This window comes from Gymnoscopelus microlampas (genome assembly GCF_963454915.1).
Source record: "Gymnoscopelus microlampas genome assembly, chromosome: 21".
Taxonomy (NCBI): domain Eukaryota; kingdom Metazoa; phylum Chordata; class Actinopteri; order Myctophiformes; family Myctophidae; genus Gymnoscopelus; species Gymnoscopelus microlampas.
In genome coordinates, this window is record NC_139958.1 from 16,693,771 (window position 1) to 16,714,662 (window position 20,892).

The 20,892-nt window shown below is 40.9% G+C and overlaps 2 protein-coding genes across 2 annotated transcripts; both read right to left on the reverse strand.

The window, feature by feature from the left end:
* Window positions 1–773: 773 nt before the first annotated feature.
* On the reverse strand, window positions 774–11,203 carry LOC311037839 (bile salt-activated lipase-like; the record flags this gene model as incomplete). Its single annotated transcript, XM_084047129.1, has 12 exons — window positions 774–954; window positions 1,363–1,563; window positions 2,132–2,335; window positions 4,147–4,333; window positions 5,348–5,462; window positions 5,657–5,764; window positions 7,236–7,366; window positions 7,669–7,860; window positions 8,184–8,300; window positions 8,661–8,808; window positions 9,470–9,551; window positions 11,133–11,203. The coding sequence occupies 12 exons, from the start codon at window positions 11,201–11,203 to the stop codon at window positions 774–776; spliced, it is 1,737 nt and encodes a 578-aa protein (XP_083903255.1).
* Window positions 11,204–13,423: 2,220 nt separating this feature from the next.
* On the reverse strand, window positions 13,424–20,114 carry LOC311037716 (bile salt-activated lipase-like; the record flags this gene model as incomplete). Its single annotated transcript, XM_084046981.1, has 11 exons — window positions 13,424–13,592; window positions 13,753–13,962; window positions 14,819–15,022; window positions 15,280–15,466; window positions 15,992–16,106; window positions 16,529–16,636; window positions 16,899–17,029; window positions 17,200–17,397; window positions 17,749–17,868; window positions 18,584–18,731; window positions 20,052–20,114. The coding sequence occupies 11 exons, from the start codon at window positions 20,112–20,114 to the stop codon at window positions 13,424–13,426; spliced, it is 1,653 nt and encodes a 550-aa protein (XP_083903107.1).
* Between the last annotated feature and the right edge of the window lie 778 nt (window positions 20,115–20,892).

Here is a 20,892-nt window from a genome sequence, read left to right on the forward strand (position 1 = left end):
AATGTGCCATCATGCAAACTGGTATGGCCCTACCATTCAGCATGGACACACAGAATAAAAAATCTGGACCATGCAAAGGGTCACGTTCAGTCGAGTTATTCATTTATACTTCATTGTACGACAAGTGTCACGCGCTGAAAGTGGTAGATTTACAAGCGAGTTTTCATCTTGTAGATGGCTATTTTTGGTGTGCCTCACTGATGTACGATGAAGTATAAATCAGGCTTACACTGATCCGCGTCAGTTCGCTCCTGTTTTTGAGAAAGGATTCTGTACCTCTAATAACTTTGTATTTTAAAGACTATTAACTTTTAACAATTCAAAGAACATAATGTATATTCAAAGACAAAACTACAAACACGCACGCACGCACGCATGCGCGCACACACACACACACACACACACAGACACAGACACAGACACAGACACACACACACACACACACACACACACACACACACACACACACACACACACAGAAACTGTGCTAATCTGTGCAGTAGTTTCAGATATTGGCTACAGACAGACAGACAGAAGCGCACGCACGCATGCACGCACATTATCTCAACCCCTGGCGGATATTATGAAGTATAGCATAGAGCTAATAATAGCAGATAATAACAAAGCAAGCAGGTGACTTGTTTGATTGGGTTTATTGTTTCAGTGATAATGTGAGTACAGTTAATTATGAAAGAACTCATCTTTTTGGTAAGCAACACTGTCGTAGTACAGTATAACATAGGCCCACTGTAGAAACTTAATGTGGCAGATCCTTATTCAGAGGCTGACTCCATGTTGGGAAATTCATTGGTCCAGAATTGCACATAAGGAAGTCTCTGCAGTTGTTTCACTGAGTTCCTGTTCATCCTGGCGTTGAGCTCCAGATAATGATGGCCAACGCCGGTGAATGCAGGCCAGTTAACTGGAACCTTGAGCCCTCCGTCGTTGGGGTCCCTGCAACAGAGAAGAAATACCCCCATGAGAATAACTGTCATATAATACAATATGAATCAAAGGCATTATGTGGAAATTCAATGGATTACATTTCTACCTTCTCAATATACATTCAAAATCAGTTTTGTTTGGAATTATATAAAAAATAGAAAAGAAAGATGTTAAATATGTATCTGACATTCTGTTTTATTGCCATAAATGAACAAACAATTTAATCATAATCTAATAATATTTAGCTTAAATGTGTTATCTAAATTACCTTAATGGTGATACTGGTTTAAGATAAGATATACTTTTATTGATCCCCGGAGGTAAACGTTGATGTCATTGTAGCTTACCTGTCATTACCCAGTCTTTTAAGCATTTGTGTGTGTGTGTTGTACTGTATGTCAGTAGTTGTAGATATACCCAGTTTTGGCGAAGTTGGTCCAGTAGGCAATGAAGTATCTGGCGACATCATGTTGGCTGGGCCAGTAGCCCACGGTGGTAAAAGGCTTTCCAAACACATACTGCACGTCATCCCTATGGTCAGCACCCATCCAGCTTGGCTTCCCCAGACCACCCATGCGGCTAGGCTCAGAGAACAGGTACGAGTAGGTACGGCCGGTTCTTTGATGGGGATGAGAAGTAAATAAGGACATAGTTATCACTTTACCAAAAACATGCTAAAAAAGAAATGTGGTCAGGCAAGTTCTAGAGGCACTAGAGGATAGTTTATACTTTGTACTACCAGGAAATGGGTATGCCACCTTCTGAAAACCTGGGACTATAGTTATGCACAGATTCTGTTGTTAAAATGTTTTAGTTAACATATCATCTTAATTCCCTAGGTATAGTGACGCTTTTCCCATTGCTTGCTAAAAAGAAATGAGACATTTAAGTTGTTTATTGGAAGTTTTCCATTTGAAAAAACAACCGATTTCCATGAGATTTCTGAAACTTTAGGACATGTATTTGTATTCATGTCTTACTTTTTCCAGGCCTGTAAAAATGAAATAAAAAGTTACACATTTACAACTCATGCACATACATCTTAACTACACAGTAAATTCCTCAGTGTTAATTCATCCATTTATTACTAAGAGAGTGTACAAATGCAAACAAACAGACCTTGCATTTGTACACTCTCAGAGTTAAATGAACACACACTTTAATGTGCAGACATTAAAACTCTCACTTGGCGTTGGCAGCATGCATGTAGAGTGCAGCCTGGGTAGGAGCCAGGAAGATGTAGTCAGTTCCAATGTCCACAGCAGTTATCTTGACTAACTCCTGGATAGGATTTGATGCCCAGGTGGAAGAATAGAGAACAAAAGATGCATTTTGGCCAGCACTACCCTTTTCTTTGGTATAAGAACCAAGGAGATCTTTCACATCCTCCCTGCAATGTGACAAAAGAATCAAAGAAAAGAGATTTCAAAAGATAAAGAGGTTGTCCTACACTACATCTACAGTAGTCTCGCATGGCCAGACTGTTGCCTCCCACAATTTTCAAATGTTTCCGGTCATACAGTCTGGGACTCGAAAGCTCTGATCATGAGCAGAATATAAACCGGATGGGAAGTCTCCTCCCCACTTTCGTTTTGTCGTACAGTCGCGCACATTTATCCTAATATAAATCTAAATCATCTAAGTATATTTAGCTTGCTGCTTAGCAGAAATGGAAATTAAAAAATAAAATGTAAAGATATTTTAAAATATATTTTCGTGAACGGAAGTGACAGTTTCCTCTCTCGGATTTCGGGAGTTGTAGTTCCAGACTCTATATAGCATTCAGAGATTGTGGAATAGTTGTCTGGCTACGCGAGACTACATCTACAGAATAACTCCATCTTAGGTTTGCACCGTACAAAATCTGGAGGATCAGTCCCTTCCTCACCAAGGAGAGGTCTGCTCAGCTCCTTATCCAGGCAGTTATCTCCAGGTTTGACAACTGCCCCTTGCTGGTCTGCCTGCATGCTCTCTCATCATACCTATAAACTGATCCCGAATGTCGTGCTAGACATGCTATGGCCCACTTCTTCACTCACATCATTGACTCTGGGTAGCTGCTTCCATCCACTTACTTCAATGTCCTGCTGATGTCCTACTAGGCAGCCAAAGGGCATGGCACACCCTATCTGCAGAATATGATCCAACCCAATTCCGCACACTGGCCCTCATTTATCAAGGTTGCACAGACCAAAAAAACGGGCGTACACCGAGATCACCGTCCCTTTCGGGATCTATTGTGACTTTGACTTGAGCGTATGGCCCCTCAGATCTCTCGTCTGTGGACGTGTAGGTTTTGCCTGCACCAGTTTGTTCCATCGTAGACAGTGCAGCATTGTCTAATAATTTGACAAGTTGACTCCATAAACATGGATGTTTATGGCTATGGTATGATTGCTTTATTTTATTGTAACTGGAACACGCACTGCTAAGTAATGGGTTACGGGAATGCGTCACGGAATACATGGTAATCCCACTGGCAAAGACTGCTGTTTCCACAGTGTGCCAAAATGCTACACAGTTGGACTTGCAAGTAAGTTTCTTATTGGCTTTCCATACTTTGTTTGGTTGTATTTCGGTCGTTCATGTGGTAAAATCAGGTTTCGATAATATTTAAGGACGTGTTATTTAAATGACGGTCGGTTTCAGCTGTCATATTTATGAAGCCTCGAATTGTTCGCTGGGATTGCTTGGCTGTATACGATTGCTTGATAAATCACACGTGGACTTGGTGGTACGCTGATTCCTGGGCCTGAATTTAAGCTGGTTTCTACGTTGCATTGATAAATGCCACTGTGATTGGCTACAGCAGGCTGCAATATCCTAGCCTGGTAAAGCCCCTCCCTCCGGAAAATCTCATTTCCATTTGATTTCAGGAAGGAGTCTGGCATGAGGGCTTGTTTGGCTTTTTTTCGTCGTCCACCAAGTGGACGAGCCTATCAGCGTCCTTAGCCTGGTAAAGCCCCTCCTCGCTCATCGTTCTGTGATTGACAGCAAAAGTTGGCCAATCAGGTGGCGAGTTCGGGTGAACTCGAAATTCGATTTCTCCCCGGAGCAAGCAGGACAGAAACTGGCCCAGATATTGTCTCAGTGGTCGAACTTGTGGCACTCACACGGAGGACCAGGGTTTGAGCTAGGAAATGAAACATATGGATTGCAGCTTTAAGCCCAACTGTCTTTGATACTGCCATTGATACTCACACATTGGTCTCAGCGTTGGGACTGTTAATGGTGGGGATGTCGATGCCAGTAAAGAGGTGTCCGTCCATGTCATTGACACCAGCAATGTAGTCGATGTCAGCAGCGTTGGCGAAAAGCTTTGCAGGCTCATCAGGAAGGAAGTCCCCATCAATCACAGGCAACAGTTTCAGATTATAAACAAAGGGGCCTGGAGGAGGTAAATACAACCATGACCCACAGTCTTACAGTATGTTGCACCTTAAAATTCACATCCTCAAATTGAGCAAATGTATCTTGGAGCGCAAAACCTGCCTACACCAACATCTCTTGTTTTACACTCTACATTGTGTATTGTCCTTTTTGATCCTCAATGTAATCATCTCTTTGAGGCGGTCTATTGATCATTAGAAAAGGAATAAAGTCTGCAACACTGGTTATTTCTCAGCACCACTTGTTTATTGCTTCAACTAAAACGAAACGTTGAACGTTTTCTTTTGCATCGCTGTTTGTCCAGCACCTGAGTGAGATTGGATGTGCATGCACATGCCTTAGCCTATTGATCATTCCCACCAAGTCCCATGAATGTCTGGACATCTGTTCTCAAGTTATGGACCTTTTCTATCAAGTTAGTAGTGTATTCATGCTAGCCTAATAAGCATTCCCTCCTAGTTGCATGAAAATCTGACCATTCATTCTCAGATTATCTTGCAAACAATCAACCACACACACACACACACACACACACACACACACACACACGCACACGCACACATGCACACATGCACGGCACGCACACACACACAAACGAACAGACAGGGACGACTACAATATGCTACCACCACACGTTGTGGCTACAGTTCAAAATTGTCAGTACATCTGCTGTTTCTTGGCAAATGTTCCCCCAAGAATAGGGTTAAGGTGAGTCACAGCTTATTTCCCTGATCATAGTTTAGGATAAGATGAAATGTAGCTAATCAGTGCTCTGTCACAACAGGTCACAGTATGACCACATAAAATGCACTCACACAATATTCTACAATGATATTGTTACCTCGAATGTTGTTTGGCGTAAACTTAACTTTCAAGTTCTTAGGATGAACGAGGGTAACATGAAACATTGGCTGCTCCACACTCTTTCTGCAGCATTTCACCGTATAGTGTTAGAATCATAGAATCATACTTCCCTAGCAAACTATGTGATGCTTTTTGATGGAATACTCACTCAGAGGAGTTCCAGTCATGTCTATGGTACCGGCCAGTGTAAGCAGCTCCGGCTCTATCATTTTCAGACAAGTTACCATGTTATCATCAGTGGGGCAGTTGAGCTTCATGGCAACCTGGAGATGAGGGTAAAAGTAATAGGGGTGGGCGCCTGGGCGGATATTTTCTTCACTACTTAAAGTCTATATACTTTGTCGTAGGACAAATAACTATTTTTGAATCTCTTTGGAAGAACTAAACAAAATCAGGGTTAATGGTAGGGTTAATGTTAATACATGTTTAATATATTTTCATGATTTGAACACGTTACCTCCTCTGCTAGCTCCCGAGGGTTTCTGTTGACCGCCCAGGGGCAGAGAGCAACCCCACTCTGGGAGATGGCTCTCTTGATTAAACCTTTGTTGTGGGGTGTGAGAGTCTGTTGTACACACAAGCACGCACGCACACACACACACACACACACACACACACACACACACACACACACACACACACACACACACACACACACACACACACACACACACACACACACACACACACACACACACACACACACACACACACACACGCGCACACACACACACATACCACCTAAATCAAGCAACTCAGTATCACTCAGAAGATTAGACGTAACCAAATTAAAACTAAAAAAAAAAAAAATACATCACTTATTGGAATGAACTTACACAATCACAACACAAGCTAGAAACATATTTGGCCCTAAACAGACAGTATACTGTGGCAGACTACCTATGCACAGTAACTGATAAAAAAAAAAACCTGAGAAAAACATTGACAATGTACAGACTGAGTGATCATAGTTTGGCAATAGAGAAGGGCAGACACAGACAGACCTGGCTGCCCAGAGAGGAGAGGCTGTGCTGTCAGTGTGATGAGGGAGCTGTAGAGACAGAATTACACTTCCTAACACAATGTAAAAACTACACAAATATCAGGGACCTTTCAGTTCTTTCCAAAATTCGAAATAAACTGCCCAGAATTCCGAAGTATGACAGAAAGGGAGAAATTACCAATCCCTCTGGGGCAGACCCCCATTTGAAAATATTTTCTGCCAGGGAAAAATGTTCAAGATTTATCAAAATGTTTAGAAAATAGCCGATCTACAGTACAAGCTCAAAATGGCAAGTAATGGGACGCGTTGTGAGCTTGTAGATCGGCTATTTTCAAACAAAGTTCAAAATAGGGTTAAAGTGGTTAAACTGTTCCTCGTTTGCTGTGGACCCCCTGGAACTCCCTCAAGGACCCCTGGGGGTCCCCAGACCACACTTTGAGAACCACTGCTCTAAAGATATGATAAAAAATGTTATTGTAATTTAAATCCTTTATTATACAACTGAATTGAAGAAACTTCGAGAATACATTATTTTTGCACAAACATGTCACACTTAAGAACTCAAAGGCCACCCTAAGAGGGCTCTTCAGTGTGCATAGATTCTGTTCTTACCTAAGAACAGATCAGCTAAGAAAACATTGGAGTATACCAAAATCTTCTTAAAAACGTCTTAAGTGGGTTTAAGAAGAAATTTCCTCTTAAGAACGGTTGCTGCATGAGGCCCATTATGCCTACAGTATTTCAAATATATTTAACGTAGCTGATCTACATGTTCATAACGTGCGGTGGGTTATGAGCTTATAAATTTGCTATTATTAGACTACTATTATTGATATATCTTGGAAAAATATTAAAAGAAAAAGTACTTCTTAATTTTTTTTTTAAAGTAAGTAATCTAGTACTTTAACCCAAGAACAAATTTGACCGGGAGTACTGTATATATACTTTGACTCAAGTACTGGGGTTGAGTGCTTTGACCACCACTGGCTAGGTAAGGGTTCATATGGTTAAACCAACATCACCAGCCACTTACCTGGAAGCTCACACTCGCTCCACCAGCAGCCTGTCCAAAAATGGTGAGGTTGTCAGGGTCTCCACCAAATTCACGGATGTTCCTGTGAACCCAGGCGATGGCAGCCTGCTGGTCCCACAGACCATAGTTTCCTGTCAAGAACATTACATTACAGTCATTTAGCAGACACTTTTATCCTAAGCGACTTACAATAAGTGCATTCAACATAGGTAGGCAAGAAAACTACTAATCACCAGAAGTCTTAAGTGCATTCTGTTCTAAAACAAGCAACTAAGAGCATACCTAGCGCTAAGGTAAAAGTGCAATATATCAGCTACCTACTTTCTTAAACAGACGAGACAAATAGGAAAATCAAATGAGCAAGAGCTTTCTATTTCATATAAATGCAGTCAATTTACCATTTACAGCCAATAATGTCATTGCTAATACTTGCCAGGCATGCTTGCATCTCCGGTGCTGAGGAAACCCAGGGTTCCGACACGGTATGCCAGGGTCACAACGATAACATCTCCCCTGTCTGCAATCTCCTGTCCATCATACAGATTGTCCAGGAAGTTCCCCTCTGTACCTCCAACCAGAGAACCGTCTCCAAAGATCCAGACCATGACTGGTAGGTTAGTGGACACTAAAGATAAAGCATTTGAACAAAACATTTAGAGACAGAAAGAATACAATATTTACACATTGAGTGGAAATATTTTTTTAATATACATTTAATTCAATTCAAATAGACACATTCTAATTGAAGGAGAATGTGTGTTGGAGTGATGCATGTCTGGGGAACTCACAAGTTTACTGTTGAAACCTAACTTATACTTTATCGTATGACTGAAAATACGTTTGCTGAAAATAACTGATTAAATAACTGATGTCGAACTGTAAATCTGTTATTTTATCTGTTTTTTTATTTATTATTTTTATGTATTATTAAAACCACTGAGATTATACCTTGACGGCCATGAGGAACCCAGATGTTCAAGTAAAGACAGTCCTCGCTGCCACGGGCATTGCCCTTTAGATTCACCTGCATACATGTCGGCTTGTAGTATACGGTCTTCAGTATGCCTGAGGTCAAGAGAAAAAAATGTTTTACCAGTTAAAGTAAATCTAATTCTGTGACAGCACCAATCTGGGTCTGTCACAGAATCATACAATCTTTCAAAACTCCTCCTGAATTCTGCCAATCTGCCAATTATCTTGCAAACAATCAACCACACACACACACACACACACACACACACACACACACTTACACTTTCACTTTCATCATGTAATTCTGGATCAGATCTTCTATATGAGATTTCCCTTTGAGAGTATAGGCTAGATTTAATCAAATGCAAACAAATAGAATACAACATGTAATAAAAAATGCAGCCACAGTACTGGCGTCAATATGAATGACATGAGAGTCATGTTGTTTCTCACCATCCCAGCCAGGGTTAGGCTTAGGCTTCTCAAACCTCACAGGGACGTCAGCGAAGGGAATTCCCTTGAAGACGTCCATACTACGACCAATTCCAAGAAAAACGCTCTCCCCTTTCACATTGCCTCCTTCTGTTTTCACCACTCCTAGCTACAAATTAAATTAACATGTTAATATGAAATCCTTTCTACAACTAATTCTGAGTGCTGCAGCCACTTCAAGTATGTCTAACGTTTCCTCATTATGCTATGTATCATGTCTATTTTAGATAATGTCTAAAACAATATTGCTTTGTAAATGTTCCGCTCTCACTGATGTACAGTATGTTTAAACGTGGTATCTTCAGGCAGACAGTCACCATCTTCTACGCTTACACAGCTGTCAACTGTCACACTGTCAAATCCATCCAATTTTATTGAATTTCATATAAAGTAAACTCCATGTGTTTCACATTAAAGAGAATGATAAACAGTACATCACACACACACACACACACACACACACACACACACACACACACACACACACACACACACACACACACACACACACACACACACACACACACACACACACACACCTTCACTTACCTTAATGGTATGCCTATATTTTATATGAAAAAAAAAAAGTGTAATAATAAACAAATGTCAAAATAAAATATCTAAATTCCATCCCATTAATATTATCTAAAACACCAAGGTGCGTCCGTGCATGCGTGCGTGTGTGTGTGCGTGCGTGCATGTGCACACTAGTCTTTGCCTGCTACATGTATTAATTAAGGTACAGAGAGTACATATTACTGAAGACTCACAGATGCTGCAGAGGCCGTGCCCACAAACAGGGCAAGAACAATCAGACTCCCCAATGTCTTCATGTTGGCTGGCCCAGACAACCTGTACGGTCGTACATATATGAAAACATATGTTTCATCACAGGCCTTATATACAGTAACCGCTAGCCGTCCTCCCATATATGTGATTGGTTGTTTGGGACCCCTCCCTATATGTCTATAGTGTCACTTGCCCTAGCCTTGACAACCTTGCAGGATTATGCAAAGGCTAAAATGTAACTTAGATAGCATGTTATGTAGACAGATGCTGTCATTGTTGGCCTGGCATCCTATGGTGTGTATAGTTTCAATGTAGGCTGTTGATAGGTTCTTGGTTTACGTATGTATTAGTTATTATCGGTTTACTTATGTGTTATTTTATTATTAGATTACTATGTTTATGCATTTGATGTATTATGTGTTTATGATGTATCATGATGTTTTATCTTGTGTCCTTGCTTACTGTAAATCCTTAGTTGCCCGGGGTCACCAGGGTTTGTTGGTCTGAGAGAGAGAGAGAGAGAGAGAGAGAGAGAGAGAGAGAGAGAGAGAGAGAGAGATCGGTGGGGGGGCAACCAACCTTCTGGGCAACCTGAGGATTTCATTTTACATAAATTTGTCATTTTAAGTATTTGTCATTTTAAGTATTGTGTATAGTTGTGTTGATGTTCTGCAGTTGTGCTGATGTTGTGTTGGTATTGTGTAGCTATGTTGGTGTTGTGTAGTTGTGTTGTGTAGTTGTGATGATTGTGTTGGTTTTGTATAGTTGTGTTGGGGTTGTTTAACTGTGTTGGTGTTGTGAAGTCATGTTGACGTTGTGTTAGGCATTTGTGCTGATTACAGCACACAAACCAGTTCGAAGTTGATTGAAAATGTGAAAATGGCCTAACTCGTAGTGTATCTTGTAGACCAGGCCCATTGCAAGTTGCTGTACTCTGTCCTCTACCCTGAACCATCCCACCCTAGCAAAATGAACAGGGGAGTAGTAGCCTGACCAGTTTGTTTTGGGATGTCTGGAGCCTTGTTTTTAAGGCCTTTGTGGTGCTACAGTATATGGTACCATGTATGCATAGTCATAGTGACATTGGATGTAAACATATGATATACAATATACTGTGTTTAACGGGATGAAACTATGCTGATTTAGTAGTTTATTTTCAACAGGTTAAAAACTACAGCAGAATAAAAACATGGCAGGCTGCATACGTCTGCATAAGTCTGACCTTATACACTGTGATGTCACATAGTAATAAACACAGCTGCAGCTAATAAAATTAAATATACAGTAGGTGCGTTAGAGTTAGGTGAGTCATTGTGCATTCACAACACTGTTGACAACTGTCTATGCTTGCACATTGGCACACCCATGACTATGGGTATTCCTAACACATCCATAATTAAGTTGATTAGCTGCAGCTTGATTGTTTACTAGCCTGCCGTGTATTTGCTGTAGTTGTTAACCTAAACTGGAAAACAAATGACAAAATCAGCCCAGGCTTTCAATGCCCCGTTAAGTAGTTAAACCTACCAGGTAAACTACAATCTCCAGTGCTGAGGAAGCCAAGGGTCCCCACACGATAGCCCACTGTCAACAATCTGTCTACAATAACATCTCCTCATGTCTGCAATCTCCTGTCCACTGTACATGTAGTTGTCCAGGAAGTTGGGCCCCATAGAACCACCAACTAGGAACCCTCCTCCATAAAACCACACCATGACCGGAAGATTCAAAGAGAAAAAGAAATAATTGTCATTTTTCAATTAATCACATCTTTCAATTAGTATTCAGTATTCAGTATAAAATAGGGCATCATAAATATATATCAAATATGGAGATACAAGGTTTCTGCCCGCCAGTGACCATATATGAACACTATAATATTTTAATATTTTATTTGTAAAGATACTGTACCATAGGCCATGAGCGGCGCGCCCATATATTGAGGTCAAGACAGTTCTCACTACCAAAGGCTGGACTCCCAACTATACTAGCTTTCAGAATGCCTGAAGAGATGTGAAATATGATATGTTTCCCTGGCGTGGAAGGAACACATTATTCCAACCATTTCCCTTCCCCTCCATCAGGCGCCCCGGCGGACCAGGGGGAGGCAGTATAGTGACCAGGATTACAGTGATTAAAGTGATTTTTTAAAAAGACTTTAAGTAGCTTTACACCAGCTTTTATACCAGTGGTTCTCAAAGTGGGGTCCAGAGACCCCCAGGGGTTAATCATGGAATATCAATCTGTATCAATCTTGTCGCTGCCGTGCATAAAACTTGTGTCTACTTAATCCTTTTTCATAAATGAATGCCCTATTGTATGCTTTGTTGTATGACAGTGGTGCACAAAAGTGATGTTGAATGTATCTACTACTTTTTTAAATTTATATATTTTTTACAAAATAAAACCCAGAAGAAATTCACTTTAATTATGACATTCCCAAAATAGGGTCACCAGTTTTAGTCTGTCTATGGGTTTGTGTGTATATTTAACCAATGAAAAGTAGTAACAAGAGCTTTTGACTGGATAAGAACTACTTCTTGGATATACTGTATATGAACACAGATTATTTTTTCCATTTCATGAAAATGTACGGTTTTGGACATGCAAGGTTTCCATCCAAAAGCAACAATTTGCAATATGACATATTATCTCTAGAGAGACAGAGAGGCTTAGAGCTATGAACTAGGACTCAGGTGTCTTTATCCTGAAATTACCTGCTCACCAACAGAGCACATGCTATTGTACATTTATTTAATTGTAACTATAGCTCAAATTGTTATAATTCATATTTACCACCATTTGTACTGTATATACTTCATCATTCTTCTGAATGGATGAATACCAACTGAAGAAATGCTGAATGTGCATTCAGCATTTTTTCAGTTGGTATTCATCCATCTATTCTGTATTTAATATTCTGTATATTTTCCTTTGGCTGCACAATATCAAAATATATCTTACCTCAGTAACCCCGGGAAGAGGCTATTCTAAATTGTCCATTTACTTCTGTTTGTACTCTCTTCAGAGGTAAATTAACTTACTTACTTTACTTATCCTCTTCGTGTGGCATAAGACCACAATCATATACACTGCCACTGAACCCTGTCCCGTGCTTTGGCCTGTGCTTCGTCCCAGGAAAGACCCATCTCCTTCAGCTCCATCATCACTCTCCTTCGCCAGGTGTTCTTTGGTCTGCCTCTCTTTCTTTTCCCAATTGGGGTCCATCTCAAGGCAACTTTGGGTAACCTTTCATTGGGCATCCTCAACACATGACCGAGCCATCTTAGCATGCGTTTCTTTATCTCAACATAGGCAGGCTGCCTTCTAATAAAGTTCCTCATTTGAGATCTTATTTGGCCAAAAGATGTTGCAGATTTTCCGTAAGCAGCTATTTTGGAAGACGTCAACCTTTCTCATATCCTGTTAGTACTCTCCAGCACTCGGAGCCATACAGAGCATGTTGTAAATTAACACTGAGGATTTACTGTGCACCTCATTCTGGAGGTCAGCTTAGAGATCAAAGCACTCTGACCTTTACTCTGTCCACCTGGAAACAGGTGGTCTGATTCTCAAAAGAACCAACAAAAACATGAAGTTAGAGATAAGATAAAGGCCCAGAAACAAATAAAACCTGTATTTTTCATTAGGTATTTTTTACACAGAGTAGAAAGAGATTGCTTTAATATCTATATGAAGTATTAGTGTCTTATCACAGCTATCCACTTCATTTGAATTCTGTTTCCATTTATGGAACAGTATGGCAATTGAAAACAACATTTGATAATGCGTACTGTATGTCATCCGTTTATTTTTGTCCATTATAGAATGCCAGTAAATTACATTTTGACATGATGATTTCGTTGTATAGTAGTTGTGTATTTGACAACAAATACGCAACTATCGTGTTTATTAACAATTATTTAACCCTTTAATTATGGAAGGTTGGGCAAGACACTAGTCCAGAAATGGACATAGCGCAGCCTCAGTTGCTGCTTTACAGAGTTCTTGTTCATCTTGGCATTGATCTCCAGGTATTTCTCAGTGGTGCTGGTGAATGCAGGCCAGGTAGTGGGCACATTAAGCCCTCCTTTGTTGGGGTCTCTGTCGGGAAAATATTAGTCATATTATCAATAGTCTTATCAATGTCTTTCTGTTGCTTAGATCTGCCATGGGATTTAACAATGACTGAAGCTACAATTGCCATACTGATGATCATGAGAAAGTAGCTGTATTGTATGTATGTATGTAGTTGAAGTTATACCCAGTCTTGGCGAAGTTGGTCCAGTAGGCGATCATGTATCCGGAGACATCACGGTGGCTGGGCCAGTAAGCCAGGGGTGTGGTAAAAGGCTTTCCAAACACATACTGCAGGTCATCCATATGGTCAGCACCCATCCAGCTTGGGTAGGGCCTCGCCAGACCACCCAGGCGGTTAGGCTCATTGAACAGATACGAGTAGGTACGACCGGTTCTTTGAAAGAAGGGAACATGGATATAATCATGACTTTACGAGAAAAAAAAGAAGGAAAAAAACACGATTAGGATTAGAAAAAGAAGCAGATCTCGGGGGATGATTTAATTTAGAATATGGAGAGAGGTTCTATAGGCTACGTGGCACCGCCGATCCGACCAATATGTCTTGAGTCATATAGTGTTCGGGGCTTTGTGAGAGAACCTGTTGTACCCGTCTCTCTGTGTCCCTTTTGTGCCCATATATGGAGATGTCTGTTTCTGTCTGTTTACTTGTGTCCCTTTTAAGCCCATATGAGATATGTGTCTGTCAGTCCTTGTCCCTTTTATGCCCACATATGGAGATCCCTGATGTCATCAGTACATGCCCAATTGCCCATATATTGGAATGCCCATGTATGGGCATATTGGTTGGATATGTGGTGACAACCGGGTCTCTGTATCTGTCAGTCCATGTCCCTATTATGCCCATATATGGAGATCGCTATGGAGATGTGACGAGGCTGTGGTTTGAGATATGTTGTCATAGTGGAGTGGCCGTGGTTTTTGTTTATGGTTATGTCCGAGTGACGTGGCCGTGGTCCGTTCGCCCGCCCGCTGGCCGGCATGCCAGCCCTCCCTCCCATTTGCCAATTTTAATATAGGATTTGTCAAATTCTGTCTAAATCTGTAAAATATCTGAAAAAAATGCAGATCTACCAGCTCACAACGCATTGCGACACGTTGATAACTTGTAGATCGGCAACTTTCGCGATTGTCGTACCACAAAGTATATAAGGTTTAAGTGGTTAAGAAAATGCCCCCTACCCCTCTGTTAAAAAGAACAACTAATCGAACCCTAAGAAAGACGTTCTCACGTGGCGTTGGCAGCATGAAGGTAGAGGGCAGCCTGTGTAGGAATCAGAAAGATGTAGTCGGTCCCAATCATCACGATAGTTTGTTTGATGTCTTGTTGACTAGGATCTGTGGCCCAGGTTGAGGAGTATGTGTCGAAGGCCTTGTCCAAACCAGCCTGCCCCTTCTCCCTGGTGTAAGCACCCAGGAGTCTCTTAACATCATCCCTGCAATTACATATTAGAAAATTTGGTTTAATGGTAAACCACTGTGGGTGAGATAGCCTAATACCTCCTCAGTGTTCACACACACACACACACACACACACACACACACACACACACACACACACACACACACACACACACACACACACACACACACACACACACACACACACACACACACTCACACACACGGCACCGCTGTACAACAAAGTATGTATCGGGCTTGATGGTTCTCTCTATGTGTCAGACAAACTCACACAGGTGTGTCGATCAGCGGGGTGTTGATTGAGGGGACATCTATGCCAGTGAAGATGTGACCGTCCATGTCATTGGCACCAGCCAGATAGTCGATGTCAGCGGCGTTGTGGAACAGCTTGCCAGGATGGTCCGGAAGGAAGTCTCCGTCAACCACAGGAGCAAGGTCCAAGTTGTGCAGAAGGGGGTCTGGGGGAGGGATCCATGTTATTTTGTAGTCTTTGTTAGTGGTTCTCAACGTCAGGTCCGGGGACCACCAGGGGTCTTACGGGTCTCTTACTCTGAGAGTGTACAGGGTCTCTTACTCTGAGAGTGTACAGCCACTCACAGAGTTAAATTAACATGGATTTCACAGTGTAGATTTTGGTCCCAGAGATTTAAAAAATGGTATCAAAGGGGGCCTGTGGCCTAATAATATATATCAAACGGGGGGTCCTTGATATTCAAAAGCTTGAGAATCACTGGTACTACAGTGTATACTATTACTGAATATTTCCATTCAATTTCAAGTACCTTGAGTATATCAAGATGGGGTTTGTGGGGGGTGTTTTTAATCTCACATGTCCAAATCATTAATTACATTTCTGTGCAAATAACTTAAACTCTAGAGATTACAACCACTAAGTTCTATAAATGTCCACAGTTTGCTATTTTGCTGCTTCGCCTTGACACTAGACAGCCCGGTGGCAGCTGGCTGTCTAGTGAAGTACTTACTATCAGGTGAGCTAGAGAGGTTGGGAATTCCGGCCATGGTGAGGAGCACAGGATCAGTCATTTTCAAACAGGCTGCCATGTTGTCATCAGTAGGACAGTTGACCTTCAGCGCAACCTATAGATAAGGATGAATGTTTACTTACTTCATGGCTTGGTAGCAATCTTTGCATGAACACTCCCAGTAGTTCAAGGAAGATGGCGCATAGCGCCTCATGGTGGCACTATGCCAGGCCGTTTGTTTGTTGTTGTTTTCAAAACACACTTTTTGCTCCCACAGATTGTTTCCAGAACTCACACAAATCGGTACACATTATCTCTGGAGTCATATGATAAATATGCATCATTTTCATATCGCAATTGGCTACAACTGTTTGTTGCAGAAACATGACTCGTCATGTGACAATGACCGTCATACAGGGTTTTGATATTACATACCTGTAATTGGCAAAATACTATAGAGATCATATTATGAATAAATAATATAGATATAATACAAAGTAGTCAGAACAGAACACAGGGGAGGGAATTGTTTGCTACCTCCTCCGCCAGCCTCCGAGGGCTCTTGTTAACGGCCCATGGGCAAAGGGCAACGCCACTCTGGCTGATGGCTCTCTTGATCAGCCCTTTGTTGTGAGGACTGACAATCTTGTGTGTGGAGGGAGAGAGAGAGAGAGAGAGAGAGAGAGAGAGAGAGAGAGAGAGAGAGAGAGAGAGAGAGAGAGAGAGAGAGAGAGAGAGAGAGAGAGAGAGAGAGAGAGAGAGAGAGAGAGAGAGAGAGAGAGAGAGAGAGAGAGAGACACAATTCATCCTGTAAATATTCTTAATCAGTAACAAAAAAAACAAGAACAGGTCTTATAAAAATACCTTTTTATACCATATATATATACAAGTCAAATGTCCAGCTAACCTGGAAATTGACACTTGCACCACCAGCAGACTCGCCAAAGATTGTGATATTGTCAGCGTCTCCTCCGAAGGACTGAATATTCCTGTGTACCCAGGCAATGGCAGCATGTTGATCCCACAGTCCATAGTTTCCTGTTAACGTAAAAACTGTGCTGTGAGCTAGAAGCCGCTTTCTTCAAAGAAACACCCACATACAGTATCTGGGAAGTAATACATCATTTTCCGATATGACTAAACTCACATCACTAGAATATGGCCTTTTGTATACTGTGGTATAAAATAGAAAATGCGTTGAAACCTACCAGGTAAGCTAGAATCTCCCGTACTGAGGAAGCCCAGGGGTCCCAACCGATAGGCCAATGCCACTACAATGACATCTCCCCTATCACCAATCTCCTGTCCGCTGTACAGATAGTTATCCAGGAAATTAGCTCCCATAGAACCTCCGGCAAGGAATCCTCCTCCATAGATCCAAACCATGACTGGTAGCTTACTAGATACTAGTAAGAGAAGGACCAGAGATTTTGTCATAATGCTACATTTTGGTTATCAACCTTGATATTATACTCTAGTTTAAAGTTACTGGAAAAACATCTCAGGTACTCAAGAGGGTAATGTATTTTAAAAGATTTTAATACTTCACGGCTCATATGTTTTTGTTCAATAACTTTGAACTACCAGGATCCCCAAACTGAAGAGCACCAGAGGGACGAGGGACACAGTTTTACACCCAAGTGGCACTCCATGCATTTGTTCCTAGACTGAACATTGTACTGTACTTACTCTGCTGAGCAGTTATTCAGAAATGACATGTATCTTTTATGGAAGAATTAAAAGCACTGAGGTTATACCTGTACGTCCTTGAGGAACCCAGATGTTAAGGTAAAGACAGTCCTCTGAGCCACGGGTAGAAGTCATGAGCAGCGTGCTCTGAAGGCATCTCTTTCTGTATGAGGTGGTCTTTAGAACACCTGAGACAAGAAACAGCGGTGATCGGATGGTGGCAGCCTAAAGGTTTAAGGAACATGCATGCTTGTGACAGGAAGGTTGCCAGTTCAGTCCTCTGCAGTGGTGGCAGGAATGGTCTGGGCAGGGAAGTAAATGATTAACAAGTCCTACTTGCTGTAACCTCATTTGTAATACAGCCCTGATCTTATCTTATTCGATTTACTCAGTTTTTCTACAGTCTGTCCTAATACTGGGGAGGAACTTGTGTCAGAGTTCAAGTACCTTGGAGTCATGTTAGTCCTGACCCTAACTTTTAAAAAACATGTGAAGAAAGTCACAAATACAATAAATTTCAACCTTTGTTTTTAAATCATTTTAAACAAATTAGACCCTTCCTGGCAGTTAGTGCTGCTAGATCCTGCCTTCACTGTATGATCCTATCACACATTGATTACTGTTTCACAAACTGGTCTTTCACAGGTGTGATGATTCTCAAACCCGTAGAACAGCTCTACAAGAGGGCGCTCAAGGTGTTTGACAGGAAACCTCACTCATATCACCACTGTAACATCCTTCAGAAGTACAGTTTCTTGAGTTTTGCCCATTTTTAAACAGGTTAGTGTTATATACAAGACCTTACATTACAATTTACCATCATTCAGTTGTAAGTAGACTTACAATGAATGCAACTGAATCCATAGAAGTATTCAATAAGATGTTGAAATGGTTTCTACTCACCATCCCATCCGGGGTGAGGCTTAGGCTTCTCAAACCTCCCAGGGATGTCAGCGAAGGGAATGCCCTTGAAGACGTCCATATGACGACCAAATCCAAGCCGAATGTTCTCCCCTTCCACCATGCCTCCTTCTGTGTGCACCACTCCAAGCTATACATTACATTAAACACATTAAATCCAGAACGCATCTGTGTCCTTTTAATATTTTAGCTAAAAAGTATATATCAGATAATATCAGATACAAGCTCATAGCGCGACAAAAACAATAGCAGATCTACAAGCTTGTAGCGCGGCACTCGGTGCCGCGCTATGAGCTTGTATATCTGATATTTTAGAAAAATCTTGAAAATATGTGCAAATCTTTATTCTTTTAAAGCGAACATTTTTTAACTGAAATCTTTGCTTCTTTTGCTTTAAAAAAAATAGCAGATCTACAAGCTTGTAGCGCGGCACTCGGTGCCGCGCTATGAGCTTGTATATCTGCTATTTTTGAATAGTCAAAGAAATCTAAAAATGACACAGATGCGTTCCCGGTCTTAATGTTAAACAATTTGGATTGAAGGGTCTTCGAGGTAGAAGTTGATCTGGAACCAGTTGGTCCGACAACGTTTGCTGGTAGCCTACCACCTGTCATATGGCGACGTGTTTTGTTTATTCAAAGACAGCACAGGATTTTTCAATGATAAATCATTGATTAATTATGCACATGGCTGTACAATAATGGAAGGAATGGGAGTGAATTAATTAGTTTGAACCTGGCTTTAGACTCCATTACTCAAAATGACTATAAACTACAAACAGTGCAAATCTGACATTACAGTAGGGACAATATATTTTCTTGTGCATTGCATCATATAACCTTTACAATATATATTTGGTGAGAGTGACAGCTGTGGAGGCCAAAAGTCCCATCAGTCCAATTCTGTTTAATTTAAGGTTTGAATCAGTTGGTGTATTCAGATTTAACATTTTTATGGACACGACAATACAAAAAAATGTGTTAATGCAGTGGTTCTCAAACATTTTCATGTCAAGGACCCCAAAATGGCTGTAGATCCCATCTGAAAATATTTCGTGCCAGCGACCCACATACAAGATTTGTGTTTCATTTGTGTTTCAAATTTTAGATAAAAAAAATAAAAAAAGCCAATCTACAAGCTCACCGTGCATTGTGACGCATTGTGAGCCTATATATCAGTTATTATCAAATAATGGATGTATTTAGGGTTAAAGTCGTTAAACTGATGTGGATGCTATATTAACACATTTTCATGGGGACCCCCTGGAACTCCCTCAAGGACCCCACTTTGAGATATAAGTTAGTTGTTATCCATTCTCCATAGTGACTGTGCTGTCACTATTTTAGTGATCATGATTAAATTATATGTATTTCAAATTATTATTGTATCAGGTGCACTTATTTAAAGTGAAAAACGAACACTTCATATGACTGTAGAAATGTCAACTTACAGATGTCGTGGAGACAGTCTCCAGGAACAGAGCAACAACTATTAGTATCCCGAGTATCTTCATGGTGACCGACCTGAGAGCCCTGGATTGATGTTCCACCAGGCTTTATACAGGAGGCTCCTCCCAAATACATCTGACCAGTAGCCTACATCGATTGGCCTTTTGTTTTTTCCATATTTAACCACCTTTTGCCGCCTATAGTAGGTAGCCTATCTGTAGTTAATTTTCTTTATAATCTTGCGAACTGGTATGGCCATACCATTCAGCATGGACACACAGGCACAGAATACAAACTCTGGACTATACAGAGGGTCATGCACAGTCGAATGCTTCATTTATACTTCATTGTATGACAGTGTCACATGCCGATAATAGCCGATTTACAAGCTACGAGTTGTGAGCTCTTAGATTGGCTGTTTTTGGTGTGTCACACACGATGGAGTATAAATCAGCCTTACGCTGACCCACATCAGTTCCCTCCTTTTTTTGAGAAGGGATTCTGTACCTCAAAACGTTGTGTTTTAAAGAGTAACCTTAACTAAGACTAAGATTAACCTTTGATAATTCAAAGAACCGAATGTATATTCTATAAGAAAACTACAAACTACTACTACTACCACACACACACACACACACACACACACACACACACACACACACACACACACACACACACACACACACACACACACACACATGAATAATAATAATAATAATAATAGCAGACAATAACAAAGCAAGCAGGTGACTTATTTGTTTGGGTTTATTGATTCAGTGATAATATATACAGTTACAGTAATTATGCTCTCCATATAAAAAAAGAATTTGTTTTAAATCTTCA